The sequence below is a fragment of the Choloepus didactylus genome, chromosome 7, assembly GCF_015220235.1.
Source record: "Choloepus didactylus isolate mChoDid1 chromosome 7, mChoDid1.pri, whole genome shotgun sequence".
Lineage (NCBI taxonomy): Eukaryota > Metazoa > Chordata > Mammalia > Pilosa > Megalonychidae > Choloepus > Choloepus didactylus.
The window spans coordinates 113,430,375-113,454,933 of record NC_051313.1 but is presented as its reverse complement, the minus strand read 5'-3'; the positions used below and the strand labels follow the sequence as shown (position 1 = coordinate 113,454,933).

Here is a 24,559-nt window from a genome sequence, read left to right as displayed (position 1 = left end):
CGTTGAGCATCTAGGTTCACAGTACTAGGTGAAGACTAGATAATAGCAAATAGAAGATTTATTCTGTATCTTTATAGGCAGTTTAACTTTTAAATGAGTGCTCTAAGAAACTAAATAAAATAATATTGTCCATGTTTTATAGAGGTATGTGAAGATAAATCTGGATACACAGATATTTCATGGACTCTCAAACTTCTCTTTCTTTGGATAGATGACAATAAATCATGTCTGATCCCAACTTTTTGGTAATACTGGAAAAGGTAGTAGAAGAAAAGTTCAGGACTCGTCTTAGCACTGTAAGAGTCTTTGAACTCTCATGGTCGTAGATGATGACTTATGGTCAGTTAACAGAAATTAGAGGACTTGGGCATGTGGTCTTTGAGACGGAGATCTTTCTCTTAGGTGTCATAATCTTGCTTCTCTCCGTTTTGTCTCACCTTAATAGTTCTAGCTTATTCTGTCCTCTACAGAAGCTATAAATGTAATGTTATTGAACTCTAAAACACCCAAGATCACCTATTGAAGGTAATTTGTCATTTATAATGAGTAACAGCAAAGTCTTTTGGAAAAAGTAATATGGGTTAATTGGGCAGGTGGACAGGTCTTAATGGAGAAGCTAAAACAGGGTAGTGGTGCCAGGCAAAGTACCAGCCTCAAAGGATGACTGCTGTATTGTTGGCCAGACAGGTTCCACTGACCAGCTGTTTCTCCCTGGAATTTAGCTCTAGATGATGCCCTTTTAGTAAATAGTTCAGTAGAAATAGCACTTAAGAAACGGAGATAGTGGCTGCAGTTTTTCACATGGGCTACCCACCCTTGTCTGTGCCTTTTTAAAAGAGATCTGTTATATGAGCTGTAGACAGCTATCAGGGAAATTCTACCTTCTTCCTATGGGGTCCCATGTACATGTTTTGCCTTTTTGACCATTAAAGGAATTAAAGTTTCTAGTGGAAAATACCTAACTTTTCTTTTTTCTATTGGGAGAAAAAACACCTATTTTATGTGTCATCTTGCAAAAAGTAAAAAAACTTTAGTGTTTTGTGTAGACAGATTTTTTTTAAATTGCATGAGAGTATCTAAATTGAAGATTAAGCCCAAGATATGACAGCATGGAACAAAGTTAGCACATCAAAAAAGAAAGTTTTTTAAAAAGCTGATTTTTATATAAATTAGCTACAGTATGATTACAGTCCACAGAAATCCAGAGTTATCAGGAGTGGGAAGAAAACGGTGTGAGGAGTAAGTCTTATAAATCAAATTGTAAGAGCAGAGGACAGATTGAGATTTAGTCAACAGAGATATGTCCTAGAGAAATTGCACAGTCATATTTGGACAAGAGGATTCCATGTGAAACAAACTCTTTGGTGCTTGTTTTCATTTTTATACTTGGCCCAGGATCTCACTCCCACTCTTACCTCAGAGACAAGTTGTGTCTCTGTATACATGAAAAGTAGCATTAGCTTTTCTTCATGATCAGGTGCTCTAGTGAAAGAGCAGAAGTGGAATTTTTAAGCGTAACAGCCATTGAAGGCAGAATAGCATAGTGGTTAAGAGCAAGGACTCTAAGCCAAGCTGCCTGGGTTCAAATTCCAGCTTACCTACTTTACTAGCTGTATCAATTCACTTAACCTGTGCTCTAGTGTCCTCATCTGTAAAATGAGGATAGTAGAAGTATTGTCCTCTGAGCCTTGTTATGAAAGCTAAATGAGTTAACGTGTAAGAGCATTTAGAAAGTGTGTGGTGTAGAATAAGTGCTTTGCATTAGTGCTCATTGTTAATATTATTGAAACTTAAGATTTTGTCATATCTACCTGCTGTGATGAGTGGCCTTAAAAATGGGCTTGGAAAAGATGTTCCCCATTGTATGATTCCACTTCTGTGACATTTTTGAAATGGTAAAATTATAGAAATGGAAGTTGCCAGGGAGGATGAGAGTAGTGGGGGGAGGGAATTAGGTATGGATGTAAAAGGCAACATGAGAGTGGTGTGATGGAAATGCTTTGTATCTTGACTATATCAGTATCAATATCCTGGTTGAGATACCATACTAGATTTGCCAGATCTTATCACTAGGTGAAGGGTAAAAGAGTTCAGTCTGTATTATTTCTTAAAACTACTTATGAACTTAACAGGTATCTCAAAATATTACTGCATTTCATAGGTCTACCTTAACAAAGTATCACAAACTGGGTGGCTTAAAACAACTGAAATTTATTCTTTCAAAGTTCTGAAGGCTAAAAGTTTGAAATCAAGACGTCAGCACAGCCACGCTCCCTCTGAAGGCTCTAGGAGAAAGCCTTCCTTGCTTCTTCCAGCTCCTGGTGGCTCGTGATCTTTGGCTGTTTGCTGCATCACTCCAGTCTCTGTCTCTGTCTTCTCATGGCCTTTTGCTCTGTGTCCATCTCTGTGTCCTCTCCACCTGTAAGATCACCAGAATGATTTCATCTCAAGGTCTTTAACTAATTATGTCTGCGAAGACTCTGTTTCCAAAGAAGGTCACATTTCTGAGTTTCAGACAGATGTGAAATTGGGGAGGACACTATTCAATTCACTGTAGTGCACCTCTGGCCCCCCAAACTTCACATCCTTCCCACATGCAGAATACCTTCACTCTATCCCAACATTCCTCCAGATCTTAACTCATTCCAGAATCAACTCTGAAATCCAAAGTCTCATCTAAATATCATCAACTCACAAATACTCAGATCTCGTCATATAAATCCTCTAAATCAGATATGGGTGAGACTCTGTTGGTATAATTCATCCTAAGATAAAATTCTTCTCCATCTGTGGACCTGTGAAATTATTTCTCTGCTACCAAAATATAATGGCAGGACAGTCATTGGATAGACATTCCCATTCCCAAAGGGAGAAATTGGAAGGAATAAAGGGGTCACTGGTCCTGAACAAAGTCTGAAACCCAGCAGGGAAAATTCCATTAAGTTTCAAGGCTAGAGAATAATCCTTTATTGCTTGATTCTCTGGCCTCTGCCTCTGCATCCATGGCTCTTCCCTCAGAGTCATTCTTTCTCTTCTTTGAAGGGCAGTGGATAGTACGTGTTTGTAACCAAGTAGTTCTATCAGCCTGTTTCCTGCCTGTAGAATCCCAGAAGAGTGACAGCCTTCTTTCATTTTGTACTGTTTTTGTCCCTTTCAGTCCAAGGTGGCAGTGTTTGTGCTGGTATAACATTCTCAAAAACCTTGTGTGTCTCCAGTGTATGTCAAGGGGATCCATGCCATTAAATGAAAGGGTTCTCCACAGATCCTTCTTGGATAACCCCATCTGGATCTCTTGCTTCTGCTGAGATGGTTGATTGGATTGAGTCACATACCTATCCTTTGCAACCTGGATAAGCCAAGAATCTCCCAAATCAAGTGGTGGCTGCTTTTTGCTTAACAATTCCTTCCTCAGTTTCCCTCTTTCCTCTCACACTTTACTATAAGCATCAAGGAGAACCAGGCCACGCTCTCAACACTTTGCTTGGAAATCTCCTCAGTGAAATATCTAAGTTCCTCACTTACAAGCTCTGCTTTCCACCCAACAGTAGAATACAATTCAGCCATGTTTTCTGCCACTTTATAAAATGTATTGCCTTTCCTCCACTGTCCTTTGTCTATTTCTGAAACCTCACCAGAAGTACATTTAATGTTCATATTTCTACCATATTCTTTTCATGATGATGTATGTATTATGTAGGACAATAGAAGCTTTCTCTGTCAGGCTCCTCACTTCTGTCTAAGCCCTGCCTGATTGCCTTTAATGTTATATTTCCACCAACCATCTCTTCAGGGCAATCTAGGCTTTTTCTGTACCTCATTTCCCAGTACCAAAAATCTGTATTAGTTTCCTAGGGCTGCTGTAACAAATTACCACAAACATGGTGGCTCAAAACACCAGAAACAAAAGAAAATGGGCTTGTAAGATTCCTTACTGACTTGATTGCTTTCAATAATAGAGAAAAATTGACAGTGAAAGCCACGTATATGCCATAGTAAACAGATGGACCAATATTAAGTTTACTGAACATGATAGAAGGAAAACTAAACTGACCATTGGCATTTTAGTGACATATTCGTGAACCCCCAGGGAAAAAATTGAACCAGTTGGGATCAGAGAAGGGAAACATAAACAGCAGCTCTATTTCCTCCCAAGCCCATCAAACTGGTGTCCTGCAAGTGTCTTTGGTCCCCAGACTGTGAAATGGTCTTTTAGTTGATAACCGTTTTTAATAAAGAGAAGAAGGTAGATGAGCAAAAACTCATATACAGATAGATTTTGAAAAAACAGGCCCAAGAAAAAAGAATGTGGGGATGACAAACATGAGCTAGAAATCATCTGTGTCTACATTGCATATAGTTCTTAAGATCAGGATGTACCTTTCCTCAAGCCTTTTCAGACCTTTTCCTTTTCTGCTTCTTAACCACCCTTCCAGCAGAATTTATCACTTCCTGTGTTTTGTGTTCATAGCACTCTGCTCATTTCACTATTATGCCACTTACTATGCTGTAGGTTTATTAGTTTATTTGTCTTTTCTTCTGGATTGTGGCCTTCTTGAGGGGAGAGATCACTGCCATATTCAGTTCTGACTTGCCAGTGCAAAGACCAGTGCCTGGCACACAGTAAGCACTTGAAAAATAATTACTGAAAATAGTGACTGCTGTCATGGCCCTGAACAGAGTGCTTGTTAGTCTAGGGGCCCATATAATTAAAGAGATCAAGTAAACTGAGAATGTTATTTTATTTGAGTTTGTGATTATTTTTGCAAATAAAACTTCCTGGGCTTTTGCTTTGGTTTTTTTAATCTGGTGAATATTTTCCTTAGGTTTAAAATAAGGACAAATTTTAGAGTTAACTGATTGATTCAGCAATGAAGAGGTTCCTTATAGCAACTGTTAACAATAGTATAGAATCAGTTAGAAGAGGAAGGGCAATTAGACAAAGGCCAAAAGGCCACTGGAAAGGAGATGATTGGAGGAATGACTTATCTGGCCTTCTGAGACCAACCTGAGTCACAGGGAATGCCATCAGACTATAAGAAATCATGGGGTTTACGTACTAGTAGCTAGCTCATCTCTTAATGTTTGCCTGTGTATACACTCTTTGACAATATCTGGCCGAGATGCAGTAAGAGCAGTTAAGAGGAAGAACATTCCTATCCGCACTGCCTACAAGCAGTAGAAACTGGGTTGATTCCACAGTACTTGCCCTTCACCTGCCTTTACTTGTGCCAACCCTCCAACCATTTGGGCCTGCTGGAAGTTTTACATTACTGGTCCTGAATGTGTAACAGAAGAGATAGATGATTAAAAATTCCCTACTTTACAAGTTAAATGATACCGTAACAAAACAGTAAAATCTAGGATTTGTTACATTCTACAGGAAGACTAACCAGAACTGTTCAGAAAGTCCATGTCATTTAAATTAATGAATGAATGAGTGAATGAAAAAATGAACACTTTGAGGGACATACTGTTCCAGGTTAAAGAATTAGCCAAATGTAACTTATGAAACTTAAATTGATGTGCCTTTGAGGACAATGGTGATGATTGAATATGGACTGAACATTAGATGCCATTGAGTAATTAGTCTTCATTATATTGGGTGTAATATTCTGGTCATTTGGGGGAAATGCTCTTATTTTCAGGAGATGTCTATGTTCTCAGGCGAAGTATTTTGATATTTGCAACTTATTTTCGGTTGATTTGGGGCGGGGGATGCATAAATATGGAAGGAGAGAGAAGCAGTGTGGCAGATGTTAACAATTACTGAATCTAAATGGAATTTAAACAAGTGCTTATTTAAGTTTTGAGTTTTGGATGGAGAAGGAGACTGCCCTGAGATATCTCGAATAGCAAAGGAGAGCCAGAGAAAATGAACTGGGAGGGGAGGGGGGAACAAGAAGGGATGACTAATCCTTAAGAGTAGTAGTACCTGGCAATTGAGAGCAACTAATATCTTTAAGATGGTTATGATCTAAACCATGGTGCCTTAGGTATAATTACCAGTATTTCAAGCTAGATTCATCTGCTTGTCATATATCAAATGAAAATACAATATTCTCCACATAATTTTAACAATCAGCCTCTACCAAAGACTTGAACTTCTTTCTCTGCGTAATCTCTTTTTAACAGATAGGTCTTTCCAAAATTGTTCTAGAGCCTTAGCAAGTTAAGAGAGGAGGTCAAGGAAAGTGGGTAGCCATTTTTTAAAATTGGTAGTGAAGGAGTTTTCTCTCCTGAAGTCTTTCGTGGCACAGAGAGTAAAATGCCAGGAGAGGGTGACTGTAATCCCTGCATACATTCTGAAAGCAAAGCATGGGGAGAAACACTGAGAGCAAGTGCCTGTGAAACAGATTTCTTCACGTCTCTGCTATCAGTTTTTCCAGTGAGGTTGTGGGTTTTTTTTTTTTTTTTTTTTTTTTTTGTGGACAGAGGTTTTAGCAGCTTAAGCTCCTTTTAAATGGTCAAAAGAGAGACAACAGTGATGTATGAGGATTCATTAATTATTGCTCTTACTGAAGTTTGCACTGGCTGTTGGGATCATAAATGTCAGTCTGTCAGAAATCTGTGATATGTTCTAAAAAAACTGATTGAGTACCTCAAAAGCTGTCACAGAGCCTGAGATTAAACAGATTCATCTTTTTTTCTTCGAAGTAAGGAAAGGTGTGGGTGAAGGGAATAAAAAAAGGCTTCCTTCTCTTTGATGCCACTTTGCTTCTCCCGCTTTCCTATTCTAAATTGAGTGTAGGCTTCTACAGAGGACTGAGGGCCTGCCTGAGATGTCAGAAGGCCACAGTCATGGTTAGCAGCTCTAGGGTTTAGAGGCTGCCAACTCCACAGTGACGGGAGATTAAGAGAGGTTGGGATTCAGCTCTGACAGGCCTGACACAATTTATTTGGAAATCTTCAGGAGAGACATGAGTAATAAAGACAAGAACAGTGACAGTAAGAACAAATGTGAATTTCTGTCATAGACAAAAAAGAATTTTAAAAGAAGTAGCTATGTTTGTTGTCTCCAGTTAAGCTTTCCAGTTAAACTCTGTCCCAAATTGAAAGTCCTACTACTACTTTCTGAGATTGACTAGAAAAGTACAATTAGGAGAATTTCTATCTTCATAAGATTATATGTTTTTAAAATTAGTTTCTTGAGTCACAAATTAAGCAGAGGTTACCCTCAAACACAGGTTGCTGAGAGGTAAAATATTTTTTCTTATTACTTCCCTTCCTCATTTAATCATATATTATTCTTGATTTCCCTTTGACTAAAAGATCTCATGTAATATGTTTCTCATTCTATTAAATATTAGCAGGGGAAGGGAGAAGGGTCTGGTGGGTACCAAGAATTGTGAACCTGGCATGGAAGTGTGGGTATATCCAGGCTAGAGCATGTTATCAAGAAAAAGCATACCTGAAAAAAATCTGCTTCGTTGGCCCTTTATGAAGGACCTTAATTAGAAGTCACTTTTAACTCCTGGGGTGGGAACAGTTTCTAGCTTGCCACTACAGTTTCTCCTGCTGCTAATGAGCGTGCTCCTTGCAAGGACTTGTTTCTTTTGACAGTTAAAGCTGCATGTAAGAATTATTTCATTTCTCCTTTCTCTCCTCATTTAACCCTTACTTCCCAAGATCAGATTATGCAAGTAGACTGTTAAGTGTTTCTCATCACTGTTTAGGAAGTTGAAAATGCCTTGGGGTAATGATGAATGATATTTGTGAACAAAAAGTAAATAATCAAACTTTAATTTATTTAAAAATGGACAGTAAATGAGGGATCCTTTAGCATTTGTCATGTTTTGGTCTTTTCTTTTTGATAGTCTTATTCTAATTGACATAAAATTTATAATTGAATAATTGAATTATTTAGTTCATTATTACGCCATTAGAATCCCTGCCCTGGACATCTGTTTCTCTTATTCAGGCAACTTACCCAATGGCACAAGCTTTCATTAAGCAATTAGCAGAGGAGATGTAAATTTCTTATGCAGACATGATGATGATCCCACAGAATGCTATTTCATTAGCTTCTAATTAAAACACTAAGTTGACTTGTGATAAAATGGCAAAGAATGGTTTGCTTCACTGTAAGATATTTATAACAGTCATCCTCCTGGATGGCAACATGAGTTTAGGGAACTCATTTCCCTTCCCTCTTTGTAGTAGAGGGCATTAGAGGGCACAAAGGATTGCTTTCCTTCTACTACACCATTAACTGTGTGAGGGTTAAGTGGGCATATTCCAGACTTAAAAACTTGTAGATCCCTTAATGTCTGAGAACAGTTTCTTGATTCTAAAAGTAACACATTCCATTAGACGTTTTGTCTGTCTTGCTTTAGAATTGTCTAAGACTGCTTCTTGGGGCTCAGATATTCTGTATATGGATGCCTTTGGGCTTCAACTTATACAGATGCCAGGACATTGACTCTTGGAGGACTGAGTTGGGTTCTTTTAGGATGACTAGTGTAGTGCAGCCAGAAGCTGTGGGTAGCATCAGAAACCTCCCTTAGAAACCATTATTCCAGGAATGGCCCATGCCTACTTCCTACCAGAACAGAGAATTCAGTGGCATATATATATATATATATATATATAAATTCTATATAAAACGTAGAATGGATAAAGAAAAAACCCTCAGTATGGGACCATGTAGACCTATTCTTTAGTGTTGTTATTGAATACTGATATATCAGATAAGATGGGAATTAGAGAAAAAGAGGTCATGGTTGGACTGGCCTCCTAACTTCTTGTGGTTCCCAAGATCAACAATAATGGTTATGAGTACATAAATATGAATGCTATTTCCCAATGATACATTAAAATGTTTTCTTAATATATCACCCCCTTTCTTATTTGAGAATAATTAGTTATTGGTAGCATTGCCACACTGAAATTAAATTGTTTTTTCCTCGTAGTAAAGGTTTGTTTTGGAAACGGGTGGGTACTACGCAGGTAGACAGCATGTTGAAGAGTTTGTGACAGACTTATGGAAAAGAGCTTTGAATGTGAACTCTGCATTTCCAGACACACACTCACATCTGTTAGCCTAGTGGTATGAATGAAAGAGGCTCAGGGTCTGAGTAGTCCTCTTTTACCTTAGAACTGTGCTAGCATCATGTTAGGATTCTCCAGATTTTAACAATATTAGTAACGAAAAGACTTCAATTGCCTCTTCAACTTGTGTGGAACCCTCCCACCCTCCCCTCCCCTCCCCCAGAAGGGGAGTTATATCTTACAAGGATGCTCCAAATTTAAGACCTTGTCTGAGATCAAATATTGTTTTTTGTTATGACTTTTATTCTAGAATTTTTCTCTTTTTGTTACAAAATTTTAAAAAAAGTATATCTAAATAGGGTGATTAATACAAACAGTGCCATAGCTGGTTTGTAAAACAGGACCCCCAGAGAGCAATGTGGCTCACACAAGGCATGTTCCTTTGGCTGGCTGCTTTGTAATCATTTACATTTAGATTGTTGGCTCCTGTAAAGGAAGAGGGAGGAGGCCTAGCATGTCTGTGGCTACCTCAGTCACCACAAGTGGGTAGCTACAAGTGGGTAGCTTCACTTGTAGAGCTGGGAGATAAGCTGAACTTGCTTTCAATCGTTTTCATCAAAGTCCTTGTTTAGTTGGTCGTATTGGGGGAAGATGTCATGTAGGACTGGAAGAATTAAATGAGATGAAAAATGAAGTTTGCAGTTGCTGAGAATGGTGCATGCCTTCTGTATGTCAGTGCACAATTTTATGGGACGGGGGAACAGTTAGCAACTGTTCCTGCATCACTTTTTTTTTTTTTTTTTTATATCTTCATTTTATTGAGATATATTCACATACCACGCAGTCATACAAAACAAATCGCACTTTCGATTGTTCACAGTACCATTACATAGTTGTACATTCATCACCTAAATCAATCCCTGACACCTTCATTAGCACACACACAAAAATAACAAGAATAATAATTAGAGTGAAAAAGAGCAATTGAAATAAAAAAGAACACTGGGTACCTTTGTCTGTTTGTTTCCTTCCCCTATTTTCCTACTCATCCATCCATAAACTAGACAAAGTGGAGTGTGGTCCTTATGGCTTTCCCAATCCCATTGTCACCCCTCATAAACTACATTTTTATACAACTGTCTTCAAGATTCATGGGTTCTGGGTTGTAGTTTGATAGTTTCAGGTATCCACCACCAGCTACCCCAATTCTTTAGAACCTAAAAAGGGTTGTCTAAATTGTGAGTAAGAGTGCCCACCAGAGTGACCTCTCGGCTCCTTTTGGAATCTCTCTGCCACTGAAGCTTATTTCATTTCCTTTCACATCCCTCTTTTGGTCAAGAAGATGTTCTCCGTCCCACGATGCCAGGTCTACATTCCTCCCCGGGAGTCATATTCCACGTTGCCAGGGAGATTCACTCCCCTGGGTGTCTGATCCCACGTAGGGGGGAGGGCAGTGATTTCACCTTTCAAGTTGGCTTAGCCAGAGAGACAGGGCCACATCTGAGCAACAAAGAGGCATTCGGGAGGAGGCTCTTAGGCACAATTATAGGGAGGCCTAGCCTCTCCTTCCTGCATCACTCTTGGGACCCCTGGATACTCTTGGGTGAAGTGCATCATCTTCCTCACACAAAGGGAGGCTGGGAAAACAGCCTTCACTAAAATACATCCAACAGAGTGGATTATCATTACAGCCACTTTAAGTAGAAAATCAGGACTGCCTAGGAGAAGGTTCATTCATTTGAGAAATATTCATTGACTTACAGGCAGATGAAACTTCCCTCCCTCTTGGTGCTTACATTCTCCTAGAGGATAATGTTAAAAGATAAGTGGTGTGGAAGAATATAAAGCAGGAAAACGAGCAGAAGAAGGGATGGGCTAGAGGAATGGGAAGGAGTGGTGGTCTGGATAGGATGGTCAGGGAAGAAAATGTGACTTTGGAGCAAAGGCTTAAAAGAGATGAGATCCCATCTAGCTCTGGATGAAGAGTGCTCTGGGCAGAGAGAACAGAAGGTGCAAAGGTCCTGAGTCAAGAAACAGTAAGGAAGAGGCTAGGATGAATAGAGCAGTGGGGAGAAAGTAGTAGAAGTTGAGGTGAGAGAGATGGGGTTGGGGGTGGAGCGCAAATCATTCAGGGACTTTTGAGGGTCATAGTATTTGGAGTTTTATTCTGAGATGGGGAGCTATTGGAAGGTTTTGAACAGATATGTGACATGATTCTAACTTGATTTTTAACAGGATCACTTGGGCTGCCACGTGGAGAACAGACCGTAGGGGCAAGGGGTCGGGGAAGCAGGGAGACCAATTGAAAGGGTTTTGTACTAGGCTAGATGAGATGGTGATGGCTTGGACCAAGGTAAGTAATGGTGGAGGTGGTGAGAAGTGGTGGAATCCTGGATTTATTTTGAAGATTGTTTGAGAGATCCCTTTCAGGGGGCACAAACCACTTTGAAATCTTGGTGTAGCCTTGGTTAATCAGAGGGTGCATTCTCAGTATGCAATGGTTGCTATTCCAGAAATACAGAGCCCCCAAGTCCTGCCTTTTTTGTTTTGTTTAAGCAAGAGTTATTTACAGCCTGCTTGTAATGTGGACTTTCGTTATTTTTATAAGGTTATGAAAAACACTGGTTGTCACACACTATACCTCCTACTACCTGCCAGTTTGGTGCCATCTCTAGGGCATGTCGTGCCAAGTGCTGCCTCTGTGGAGGCCAGTGGGGCAGCTTGCTGTGAACAAGCAAATACTCCTTCACTTTTGAAAGAATTTTCCACTTTATAACTGATTTTCATGTATTTAATTGTGTTTCGGAGTAGAAACATAAGTATTTTATTAGGAAAGATTATGGATTAGTCAGCAAACACTGGCTTTGGATGTGGAATTGTCCTGACCATGGTAATGTAAAGAAACGTTGGACATAGTCCCTTCTCTAAAGAGTTACAGTTTACTTGAGGACAAGAAAATACCCAAGAAGAGGTAAATAACCACTGTAAATAGTAAACAGTTAGGGCCTAGTGGAATGTACAGAGAAAGCCAGGATCTTGTTTGTAGCTTGGATGGTGTCCTCAAGGAGACTTAGCTATTTTTGAAAGCAACAACATGGAACTGATTTTTGTTGAGCCACCCTCACCCTCTTTTCCAAGTTCGGGCCTCACTTGTTAGAAGTCAGACCTAAAGGTACACACTTGTCACAGTTGGTGCAGTATAAACCAGGGGAGTCAGACTTGTTCTCTTGTTCACCCAAGTTCAGTTCCTGGAAAATGGCAGCAGCCCAGTGGGAGAATGCCTGGCAGTATGTTGATCATCTCTGCTTGCCAGGCCAAGTACTAACCCTGATCCCCAAATATGTTGTTTTGGTCAGATTTACAGTCTGAGAATGAGGCCTCACCAGTGAAACGACCACGACTACTGGAGACTACTGAACGGTCTGAGGAAACCAATCGATCTAAACAGAAGAGTCGACGTCGGTGCTACCAGTGCCAAACCAAACTGGAGCTTGTGCAACAGGAACTGGGATCATGTCGCTGCGGTAAGCATCTCACCCATAGCATAGCTTTGTAAATTATTCCTAAGAGTCTGAAATCCTTTATTCTTTTTCCTGAATACTTCACTGCAAAGCTGTATATTTTGAGCCTGAGAAATCTGGAGTAGAGGATTTTTGCTCTAACACCCTTTATTTCTTCTCACACATACAAAAGAGACAAAAACATCCCCAAATACTCTTATACACATTTCTAGAGTTACATTGTCATTTGTCACTGCTCTCAATGTCTCCCGACTGCCTATTACTCTGGTTCCCTCCCATTGATGACTTATGTAGAAATTAACCAAACCAGCTGAATTCAGATATTAAATTAATTTGGAATGAGCCTTTTACTCTTTATGATACATGAAAGATTTCTCCCCATATCCCTTTTAAATTAAAATTTGATTAGAAATTTATTTTCTTTGAACCGTAATCCATTCAGTTAACACCTTAAAAGTAACCTTTTCTTCTTTATTCTCCAGTGTAATATCAACTTTTAGAAATTGCTGCACAGAGATGTATTTTTAAAAACTTTATGCCTATGCACAGCAGAATAAAACTTAGACCAATCCTTTCTCTCCCCTTGACCATAGATCATATCACATAAGATAAAAGTTGTATAACTGCATTATTTTAGGCTGACTTATATTTTCCTGTTCCTGTTTTCTTTTCTTGATTTTAAAGCTTAGTATTTTAAAATTGTTCTGTGGGACAGAGCCATCATCAGAGAGACTTTGAGGCCTGGCTCTAGCTTCTGAGAATCCTATATCCTTTGTCCTCACTGAGGAGTCAGCTGTGGACTCCCCCTTTTGCCTCTGGGATAGTTATAGATATCCTACAAGTACTGTTACTGGCAGTCAAGAGTAGATAATCTAGTTCACTCAGCAGTTGTAAAGTTGTAGTCACTGGAAGTCCTCTATCTTCAGAAGAGACAGCCTTGGCTGCACATATCCTTGAAGAATCTGTCCTGTTGGAAATAAGAAGGAATGGAGGGAGTATCAGCTTCTCTTGGAAACTATGTTGGAACTCCTGTTCCTGTCATGACCAGATACCTATTTGTTGCACACACTGTGTGTATGGTACTCAGCAAAATTAGAAGTTTATATTCAACTGCAGAAATGGATACTAGCATAGGGAGTCCACATGTCACTGAGAAATTTTCATTTTTTTAGCTTGGCCTTAGTTATACTATGAAGTGCTTGTGGGAAAGTGGGAAGAGAGTTAGGAATAAGAGGTGGGAGAAGAGCTGTTAACAGAGTTTTCAGACTTCAGTTGTATTTGTGCATGTGGGGGATTGACCAGATGAACCCAGAACCTTATTCTTAGGCTGTGTTTTGATCAGTAGAACCCTTCAGGGTAATTTGGAATTTTTGTTGAGGTAGATAGGAATACTATGCTTAGCCAACGAAACTCTGAGGTCTGATGGCTGACCAGCCTTGTCCTAGACTGAATGATTTGTCTCGTCTTTTGTGGTTCACAAATTCTTGCTTTAGTCTTCCATGCACTATTGGGGGATTACAGCAGTTCACTTTGTTACCTTTGTTGTGAATCCTCCCTGGATGTTTTGCCTGTCACTTCTACAATGCATTCCTTTGGTTGCTGCTAAATTAGAATTGTGGGATTTTCCGCTACCTTATGTTCTTGTTTCCATCTTGAGAGTACCTGAATCCTGGGTGTTAATACGGGATTTGCCATAGTGAATAGTGAATCAAGCAATTGGTCCATCAAATATCTGTCTTGCCTCTTGCAGTGCCTAATACCTCTTCTCCTTGTCAGGCAAGCAATGTAAATTCTCAGTTTAGCACTGAGAGATGCAGAGGTATTGTAACCAAGTCTCCCAGTTTACCCTTCAGCTTTGGTGCAAACTACCTAATTTCCTAGGGTCTTAAGTACCCAGCTGAAAAAATCTGGAGACGTGTTAGATGACTTCATGCACTCCTCAGTGAGTCTAACTTGACCTTCTTTGTGAAGTGCAGATTATTCTGCTATGCTCTTCACCCTCTTGGGTAGAAGGCTGGATTTCTAGATGCTTATTACATTGGGTTTGCCACAGGTGTACATTCTTTTTAAATGATATGACATGTAGTTCCTTGGCTTGTGCCCAATTCTGAGAGTCTACTTGTAGGAGATTTGACTTTTTCACTGGGGAAGATAAGAAAGCCCTGAGCTTTCTATAGTCAATCCAGAGGTAAGCTTCATAGAGCTGGAAGTTCACTTTGGCCCACTGAAAGCATTACACCTGTGTATGCAGAAAAAAAATGACTGAGTCACCCGCCACACTTTAAAAGATGAAGGACAGCAATAGGACTACACCTCTGGGACTGTCTTTGACAAATAGCTCTTGTGTTCCTCCTGCCTGTCTGCTTGTATCTGTAGGAAAGAGTGAATTGTGTAGCCTGTTTCCTTGAGGATGCATGGTGTTACAGAGACATTTAACTGCCCTGAAAGGTTTTTTTTTGGGGGGGGGAGCAGTAATTTACTACTGAAACGGAACATTTCTCCACTGCAGAAAATCTTTATATATATATATATATATATATATCCACAATCTTTTTTTCCATTCCCCTTCCACTCCATATAGGTTATTAACTGCTGACAAGAAATTCATATCTCATAAATAATGCTTAAGAGCTATTGCTATATAAATTGAATGTGTTATGAATTGTGATGGGCCTTTTTGTAGCATTTGATGCCTAGAGCAGGAAGAACAGAGGATGTCATTTTCATTAATTTCTAATGAGGTGTCAATTAAAGGCAGGGAAGATGCTCCAAAGGGAAGAGTGGCCAAGCCCTCCTGAATCCTCCGCCCTGGGGCTGTCATCCAACTGCTGCCAGTGAAGCCCTCTCTAAAAATTCCATTAAATTGCAGTCTCATTGAGAGCACACACAGACACATTCAGCTTTCCTTTGATCTTCAAAAGAGCAATTTGTTAGGCAAGTTCTGAGCCTTCTTACATAGAGAACGGCTAGAGGTGATAGGAATTAATTGCAAAGACACTCCATGGGCTTTCAATATGGCAGTGAATTTTGAAGATGAATTCCCCACTGCTTTACTATGATTGGATAACCTTTAAATCAACAATACCAAAGTAATACCTGTTTCCTGTGAAATCTTTAAGGGTACCAATTAGAAAAGGTGTGTGGTAAGGCTGGGATGGTACTCTGTATCCTAGAGCATCTTCAGCAGTTTAATGTCTCAAAATAGAAAACAGTTGCATAAAAATAGATTTGTTTCATTTTCTACTCAGTAGGCAAATCAAATCAATCAGTTCATTCTCATTGCAGGAGCCTTGTCTCCCCAAATGCCATCTAGAGGATGTTCTTCTAAAATCTGGCTCTCCATATCAGCTCGGGGCCACATCAAAGCCACGTGAATGCTGTGTTCTCTAAGCAGATCTTGCTTGATACACATAGCATGGCCTCTTAGTCACTGTGCATTGCTTTCCAGAGCCACAGAATTAATTTTTAAAACACTAGTCTGAGACCTTGCATAAGTTGCTGCATTTTTTCAATTGGCAGTGACTTAAACTGTACACAGACATGCTCCCTTTTGGGACAACAGTGCTTTTACTAACTTCCTGAATACTCTGACTTTTTTTAATGCTTTCAAAATAAATTTTCTCTTCAGTTTAAAAAATCAGAATGATGCATTAGCTGGGGCCTTTGGAGTAGTTTATCATCCCCAAATGCCTCAGTAGTCACTTCTCTTTTATCATTCACTGTTAAATCAAATCCAGCAAGCATTTATTGAGATAAGACAATGCACAAAGCATTTTGCTAGTTTTTTTGAGGAATATAGATGAAAGCTCCTCTAGGAGCTCGTAGTTTAGGTCAGTGGTTCTCTTCATTGGCATCAGAATCACCTGGAGGATTTGTTAAAACAGGAATTGCTGGATCACACCTCCCAGAGATTCTGATGCAGTAGGTCAGGAGGGGGTCCAAGTATGTGCGTGCCTAACAAATTCCCAGGTGATGTTGCTGCTGTTGGCCCAAGCACCACACTTTGAGAACCATTGCTCTAGGCAGTTCTCAATCCTGGGAAGCTTTTTAAAACTAGGATGTCTAGGCCCCTTCCTTAAATAATTACATCAGAAAAAGTCCCCAGTTTTTAACTTTTTATTTGGAAATATTTTTTTAACCTGAACCACTTGAGAATAAGTTGCAAACATCTTAACCCTTTACCCTTATATACTTCAGTGCATGTTTCTTAAGAATAGGAATATTATTTTATATAACTACATTACAGATACCAAATCTGTCTATATTCCTATTTTGTCAGTTGATCCAACAATGTCCTTTATGAAAGCCTTTTTTCCCCCTCCAGTCCAGGATCCAGTCCATATCAGGTATTGCATTTAGTTGTCATGTCTCTTTAGATACTTCTAATCTGGAAATTTTTACAGCCTTTCTTTGTCTTGTATGATATTGACAATTTTGAAGAATACAGCCCCTCTAACCCCTCCCCAAACACAATTTTTTTTTTTTTAATAGAATACTCATTTTGGGTTTGTCTGGTATTTCTTCATGGTTAAAATCAGGTTATATGTTCCTGGCCAGAATGCTACATAACTGGTGTTGATCCTTCTCAGGATTTCACATCAGAAAGTGCAGATCTCCATCAGTCCCTCCTTGCTGATGTTAATTTTGATCACCCACTAGGATGTTGGCCAGTTTTTCCACTATATAATTACTGTTTTTTTCCCTTGCAACTAAGAAGGAATCTGTGGAAAACATGTGCATATATCCTACTCAGCAAAATTTCTGCCTAGATTTAGCATCCATTGATGATTCTTGCCTGAACCAATTTTTACTATGATGATTGCAAAATGATGTCCTACCACATTTACCATTTGTCTCCCATCTTCCCCATTTATTTATTCATTCAGTCTTTCACCCACTCACACATATGTACATTTGTTTGTTTGTTTATTATTGGTATGGACTTACAGGCTCTTAGTTTTTTTCAGTGTTTTATAATTCATTACTGTATGTAATTATTTTGTTGCTCAAATTGTCCTGGGTTTGGCTAGTGGAAGGTATGTTCAGTCTGCCTCCTGTGTCCTTATGACTTGTTCTCCATCTTTCTTTTTCTTTTTTGGAACATTTTCTTACTTTCTGATATAACAACATGTACAGATATGTTTTGTACTTAATTTTGCCCCAGTCTTGGAATCAGCCACTTCTTCAAGGATCTCTACACGTTTTTAATGTGTGGCCAAAATGTGGGATTTATTGGATCTGAGGGGAATACAGACACCTGCATAAAATAACTGGCATCCAGGGCAGCCTACCGTAAGAAAGAGTTTTATTGAAGTACAAGCCATATTTTATTGCAATATGTGGAGGGAGAGATTAATACCAACTAGAAGAATCTAGAAAGGCTTCTTGGAGCATTGCTTTCTCACAATTTGCCCTAGAGGATGTGCTTCTGCAATTGCAACTTTAAAGGAAGGGTGGGACTTAGGACGATGTGGTAGAAGAGAGAATGCTTAGACAAAGCTCGCATTCTGGAGACAACTTCTGTGCAGCTGGTTGGTGCCTTGGTGTCAGGTGCCAGAGAGATTGCTAGAAAGGGAAGAAAGGGATTCCAGATTTCAGGATGAGGAGTTTGGACATTGATTTGCAGCAGTAAGCCATCAGTGATTTTGAATAGGAGCAACATGATCTTTTTTTTTTTTTTTTAATTAAGCAGGCAGAGAAGCCAAGGAGGCTGTTGACTCTTTTTAGGGATGCATGTTACCTGTGACTCAAGAGAAGGAAAAGGCAGGTGTCCTGCCAACCCTCCCCAAAGCAAAAGCCCTTTGATGAGATTATTATGTGTGTGAGAGATGAGGGTAATTGGAGGCATGTTCTTAGAAAATTTTCCTCTTTGGGTACTGTCTTTCTTTCACTCTCACTGTACTTTTCCCTAAACAAGAGTGTGCTATTTGTATTTCCCATTTAATCTTTAGTATATATAAGTTCTAGTCTAAAACCAAAGAAATTAGCCCCATTCTCCCTGGTGCCTGCCCCAGGCAGCCACTGATCTGCTTTCTGTTCCTATAGTTTTGCCTTTTCTAGAATTTTAGTGTCAATGGCTTATTACAGTATAGAGTCTTTTGTGTCTAGCTTCTTTCACTTAGCATGAAATTCATCCATAACATTACATATCAGTAGTTCATTCGACTTTATTGCTGAGTAGCATTTCATTGTGTGGCTTGTATCATTTTGCATTCCCGCCAGCAGGGTATTAGTGTTGGTTCCTCCATGTCCTTAATATTGTCAATCTTTTTAACTTTAGCTATCCTAGTGGGTGTGTGGCAGTAACTCATTGTGGTATATTAATTTGCATTTCCGTAATGACCAGTGATGTTGACCATCTTTTTCATATGCTTTTTGGCTGCTTGTATATCTTCTTTTATGAGGGGGTCTGTTCATACTTTAAATATTTTGCCCATTTTTAAAAAAGATTTACATAAATGCCATCTTAGCAATATGAAGTCCTCCAATACATAAGTACAATGTCTCTCCATTTATTTAGGTCTTCTTTGATTTCTCTCATCAGTATTTTGTTCTTTTCAGTGTGTATCTTTTATTAAATTTATTCCTATTTTATTAATTTTTTGATGGTATTGTGAATGGAATTTTTAGATTTTTCAGATTGTTCTTTGCAGCCTCTTAGAAGTACAATTGCTTTTTTGTGTTACGATCTTTCTTCCTTCAACCTTGCTAAAGTCACATATTAGTTCTAGATTCTTTAGGGTTTTCTATATAATCATGTCATCTGCAAACAAAGACAGTTTTATTCCTCTTCGATCTGTATGCCTTTTATTTCTTTTCCTTGCTTTATTGCACTGGCTGGGACCTCCAGCATGGTGTTGAATAGAAGTGTTGAGAGTAGATACCTTTGCTTTTTCCTTGATCTTTGGTAGAAAGCATTCAGTCTTTTACCATTATGTATGATTTAGTGTTAAGTTTTTCATAGCTGACTCCCACCCCACCTTCCATCCCCCGGCAAGTTTTAATAGCTGTACCTGATGTACCTAGGAAAACATGGGAAATGTTCAAGTACATTCTCCATATAAGCTACTCTGTAGCCTATAACAGGTCAGCAGAGCTGTGATTTTAATGAGCTTTGCCATCCAATCGATTTGTTTCTGTTTATGGTTGAAACATGTTCTGTTAGTTCATAGTCATATGTAATATGTCTATCTAGATGGAATGGTAAGCCCGTGACCTGAGAATGGCCCTCTTTTCTCCTAGACCAGCATCACAACAGACACCAAAGATGCAATTCCAGGTTTTGTTTTGTTTTGTTTTGTTTTTTAATTAAATGCTGTTACCTTGAGACAAATTCATAAAAATCTGAGGATAGACGATAGAATCATATACCATCAGATTATAAGGTGCTTAACAATCATTTAGCCCAAACCTATTTTTTATAAATGAGGAAACTAAGACCCAGAAAAGTAGACTTTTAAAAAAGTTTTTCTTTCAAATTAATGACAAATTGCTCCCAAATTTTTGCCAGAGATTTCTTTTCCATGGCTTTAATGAATATTTAAAACTAATTTGCTTTGACACATTGTATGCAAACATCTGCTATACTAGGCAGTCTTTGTCTGTTCCTAATTGATTCTTACTGTGATTCCCTCTTTAGCGGTGCTTCTAAAAAGTGTGGGCCTCAGACCAGCACTTCAGAGTCTCTGGACAAAAGAGATGCTCCTTCTTTAGAAAGTAAAAATGCAGTTTCCTGGGTGATTCTAGTGTACCTCAAAGTTTGATAAACTGTTGGAAATATTCTTTACTCGTAATAGATTTTTTTTTCATAGGAAACACAAAAGCTAATGTTGAGATCAAATAGGATCATTAGAAATTTCAGGTGAGTAGGATCCAATTCAATGAACTTTTATATCAGTTCTAATCAACTCCATTCTCTTTTACTTGGAGATTACATCTTGTGAGTGCCTAATATATGCCTTCTTCCACTCCTCTCCCCTGCTAGACTAGAACACCCCCAGGGGCTAGGACCTGCTGTGGTTCTGTAACTTCCCACAGACACTAATAGTGTACATGGCCTGTGTATATGCCTATAATGGGTACCCAGTCAATGTTGACTAATAATGTACAAGAAAAAATGTACAAGAAAAAATTGAAAGTTAAAACAAATGCAATGTTTTGGTGAGGCTGCTGGCTACCATTAGGAGAAAGCCCTTGTGGCGCAGCATTTGAGGACAGGCCCAACCAGGTTAGTAGGACCATGTCTGGGCCAATCCCTGGATAAATTCTTTAGTCTCAAGGTACATGTACAACTTCAGGGTATCCCAATGGAAGATTTGGCAGAAGGAATAATGTCTAGATAGGGAACTGTAGCATTATTTATTTATGTTTACATACTTTTGTCTGCCTTGAATTTTTATTGGTGAGGGGGAAAAATCAGACAAGACATGTATACTACATCAGATAGGGTAGCATTGATTGCCTGATTTAATTAAAATTATTTGACATGCTTATGGTTTTAATTAATTTCTTAACTCTGGGGATGGTTGTATTTGCATAGATAAGGCCTGTGTTTCATCTTGAGCATAAATAAATAGGGCTCTTTGGAGGTCACAGAAGCTACTGGGTCCACAGACTGTTTGACCACACAACCCTCATCATCACCAGCCTCTCATTCCTGCCTAACAAACCTGTTACTCTTTGATGTAGAATACAAGTACTTAAGGGACCTCAGAAGTCGTCTATCTGGTGCCAGTCCAGCCCCTTGAACCAGTACAGAAACCATATCAGCAGCCTCCCTGGCGAGTAGTCTTACCACTGTGTGCTTTTCCAGCATGGAGGGAGTATGGTATCTGTCTGTTGCTGGACTGACATCAAACCAAAACCTTCCTGTTTATATAACATACTCCTTCCTCCTTGCCTTGCCCTTTCAGAGCAACTCGTCACAAATCTTTCTCTTCTGCAAGCCAGTTTTCAGATATTTGAACACAGTGGCTTTGGCTTTCTAGTACCCCATTTCCTCCAGTCCATTCACAGGGACTAAAGAACTGATATTGGAACATCAAGGACAGGGCGAAGTACAAAAATGCTAGGCTGGGCTCTGTATTTGTTTCCATACTTTTCCTCATCAGGGGCTGTCACCAAACTGGTGTCTTTCTTAACAAAACTCTTTACCTGTTGGTCTTCTTCCAAGACTGCTTAGAAGTCTTCTGTGAGGTCTATGATTGACCTCTGTTGATATATTTCTCAGAACATACTGAAATTTTCTCTCCACATGTTTGTCCTTCCTCCCAGATCATGAGGACCAAAGTGCAGAGACCATATTGTATCCTTTGGGGGTTCTCAGCTCCTGCTGCAGTACCTGATATGCACTGTTGCTTAGTAAACCTTTGAATGAATGTGTGAACCCTGTACCATTGGAGTTGTGATCCTCAGGGTAAAGGAAAACAAAAACAAAAACCCAGCTTTGTTGAGTACCTACTATATACCAGACTCTGCTGGGTGTCTACACTTCTCTTATAGCATTTATAAAGGCATTTTTGAGTAAATGGTACCTCCATTTTCACAGAGGAGAAAACTCAAGCTTTGAGCTAAGTGTTAATGTTGAGCTCTCAGAATCCCACTGCTTTTTTCTCCTGTCCCCAAATCTGGGGGCAACACTGTGCAGTTAACGGAAGAAACACATGAGGAGGTGTCTACAGCATGGTTTGTCCATATTTCCAGCCATATAGTACTTAGCCCATTTTTAAACCACTTCCCCATTTTGGAAGTACTTTTTTTTTTTTTTTTTTTTTTTTTAATTCAGTTTTATTGAAATATATTCACAAACCATACAGTCATCCATGGTATACAATCAACTGTTCACAGTATGATCATATAGTTACGCGTTCATCACCACAATCTATTTCTGAACATTTTCCTTACATCAGAAAGAATCAGAATAAGAATAAAAAATAAAAGTAAAAAGAGAATACCCAAACCATCCCCCCATCCCACCCTATTTGTCATTTAGTTTTTACTCCCATTTTTCTACTGATTTTTTTTCAATTTTTTAACTGAACTTGAACTTGATAGGGTTCTTTTAGGATGTGTAGACCAATTGAAGTCCTTATCTCTAATTTATCAGATCTACAGCTTCGTGGAGTACACTTTCTCTAACTAACCAGCAGGTGGCGTCCACGAGCCACCTGTTCTCCACAAGCCAGTTCTCCCCTGCTTAGCCTTTTTGGTGAGTGGGGGAGTGAGTCTTGTGGGGTCCAATTGGTGTACCGAGCTTGCGTGTGTAGTTGGTGTTGCCTGCCCTGTATATGGGGCGTGTTTCTGGGCAGTCAGGGAGGGGGGGTGGCTCTAACAATCAAATCTCCCTGGTGATCCTAGAGTTTTAAAGCTGCTGCAATAGTCTAATCCTTCAGTTCAGTCCTGCCACAGTTTGTCTCTGCCACTGACCCACAAGTCCTTGGTATTGGCGTATGGCTCCTGAGACTTGCAAGTGGGCCCCTCTTCCAGGCCGTGCACCCCGGGTCCTCTGTTGAGGGATGACTGTGCTATGTCACAGGTGAGTGCCGTCCCCCCAGGTCAGTTCTGGGCTGCTGGGCTGTGTACGGAGGCTCCCAGTCTGCTGAAATGATGGCTGAATGGGGCTTTGTTTATTCACACTGCTCTACCTTCCCAACTCTGGGACAATCAGCTGAGGTTGCAGGGAAGGCTAATGTCCACGCCCAGTTTTGTGGTGTGTGCCTGTTATTTGAAGCACTTCCGTCACACTGGGTTGTCTGGGGCAGTTCTGGGCTATGGGGCTGGCGATGGGCAGGAGTGTTTCCTGTCCACCAGGATGATGGCTGTGAGCGGACACCCCCCTTTTCTTGGGAAGTTGTGGTGTTTAGTGAATTTTCTCAGCCACTGGATTATTGCGTTTTGTCTCAGAGCTCTCCTAGTTCTGCTCTTGACTTGACCTGCCCAAATTGCAAGTCTTTGAAGCTTTCTGTATTGGGCTTCTTAGAGTAATAGTTTTAGAAAAAGAAAAAAGGATTAAAAAAAAACAAAAAACAAAAAACAAAAAACAAAAAAAAAAAACAAAAAAAACGGGCCCTCCTCAGAGATCTAATGGGTTATTGAAATGCTAAGAGACAAAGCAACCAGGGCCATTAAGGAAAGGTCCACAGGGCAGAGAGATCAGCTTTTCTTCGGGATTTGCATATGTGCCTCAGGGCCCTTCCCCTTTCTACGTTCACCAGAACTCCAAAAATCCTCCGCTTTTATTTTGGAGTTTTTCGTGTTGTTTTTTTTCTATGCCTGTCTCCTCTCTGCTGGGCTGGCTGCTCTCAGATTCTCTGGTGTCTGGTCTCAGTCTATTTATGGTTGGAGTTTGGAGCAATAGAATGAGTTTCCGATAAGGGCTGCCACTGCAGTTCTCCCTTCTCCTTCCCGGAGATGACAGCCCCTCTTCCCCCGGGACTGAGCCTGGCAGGGAGGGGCACGGGTCCCCTGGCTGCAAAAACTTACAGATTTCGCTGATCTCAGCAGTTCCACGTTTTCATGAGTGTTGTATGAAGTATGCCCAAAGTCAGATTGCTCTGTGGTGTCCAGTCCATGCAGTTCCTGGCTTTCTACCTACTTTCCTGGAGGAGTAACTAAAACATACAGCTCACCAGTCTGCCATCTTGCCCTGCCTCCTCTGGAAGTACTTTTTATTGAACATTTGATGATAAACATTTATGTGACTTACTGTGTGAAAACCGCTAGAGATGGTGTTAATGAGTCCCCCATTAATAACTGTTTCTAGTTATGTTCCATGTGCCACTTGTCACCCCATGTAGACAAGAAGCTTCAAGAGGTCAGGGTCCACAGCATTGCCACCTTCTTGTTTCCCACTGTGCCTGGTTAATGTGGGACACAGTGGCACTTCATTCTTAGTGACATATACATTCCGTTTTCTCCTGACTGGTAATCATGTCCTCAGTTTCCTTGAACACTTACATCCTCCTGGATACTTTATGCAGTTGTCCTCTCCTTTGTGCCCCCAATTTATTACATGTAGCTGGACTGTATTGATTTTATTAAAAGTTGATTTC

The 24,559-nt window shown here is 39.8% G+C and overlaps 1 protein-coding gene across 5 annotated transcripts in view; it reads left to right on the top strand.

Moving 5' to 3' along the window:
- The window catches only part of ZFAND3 (zinc finger AN1-type containing 3), a 448,733-nt gene that overhangs the window by 385,561 nt on the left and 38,613 nt on the right, over positions 1 to 24,559 (top strand). For all 5 annotated transcript variants that reach the window (XM_037843177.1, XM_037843176.1, XM_037843175.1 and 2 more), the window contains exon 5: positions 12,345 to 12,512. In XM_037843177.1, the coding sequence (XP_037699105.1) occupies positions 12,345 to 12,512 (168 nt within the window). The remainder of the gene's footprint in view (positions 1 to 12,344; positions 12,513 to 24,559) is intronic.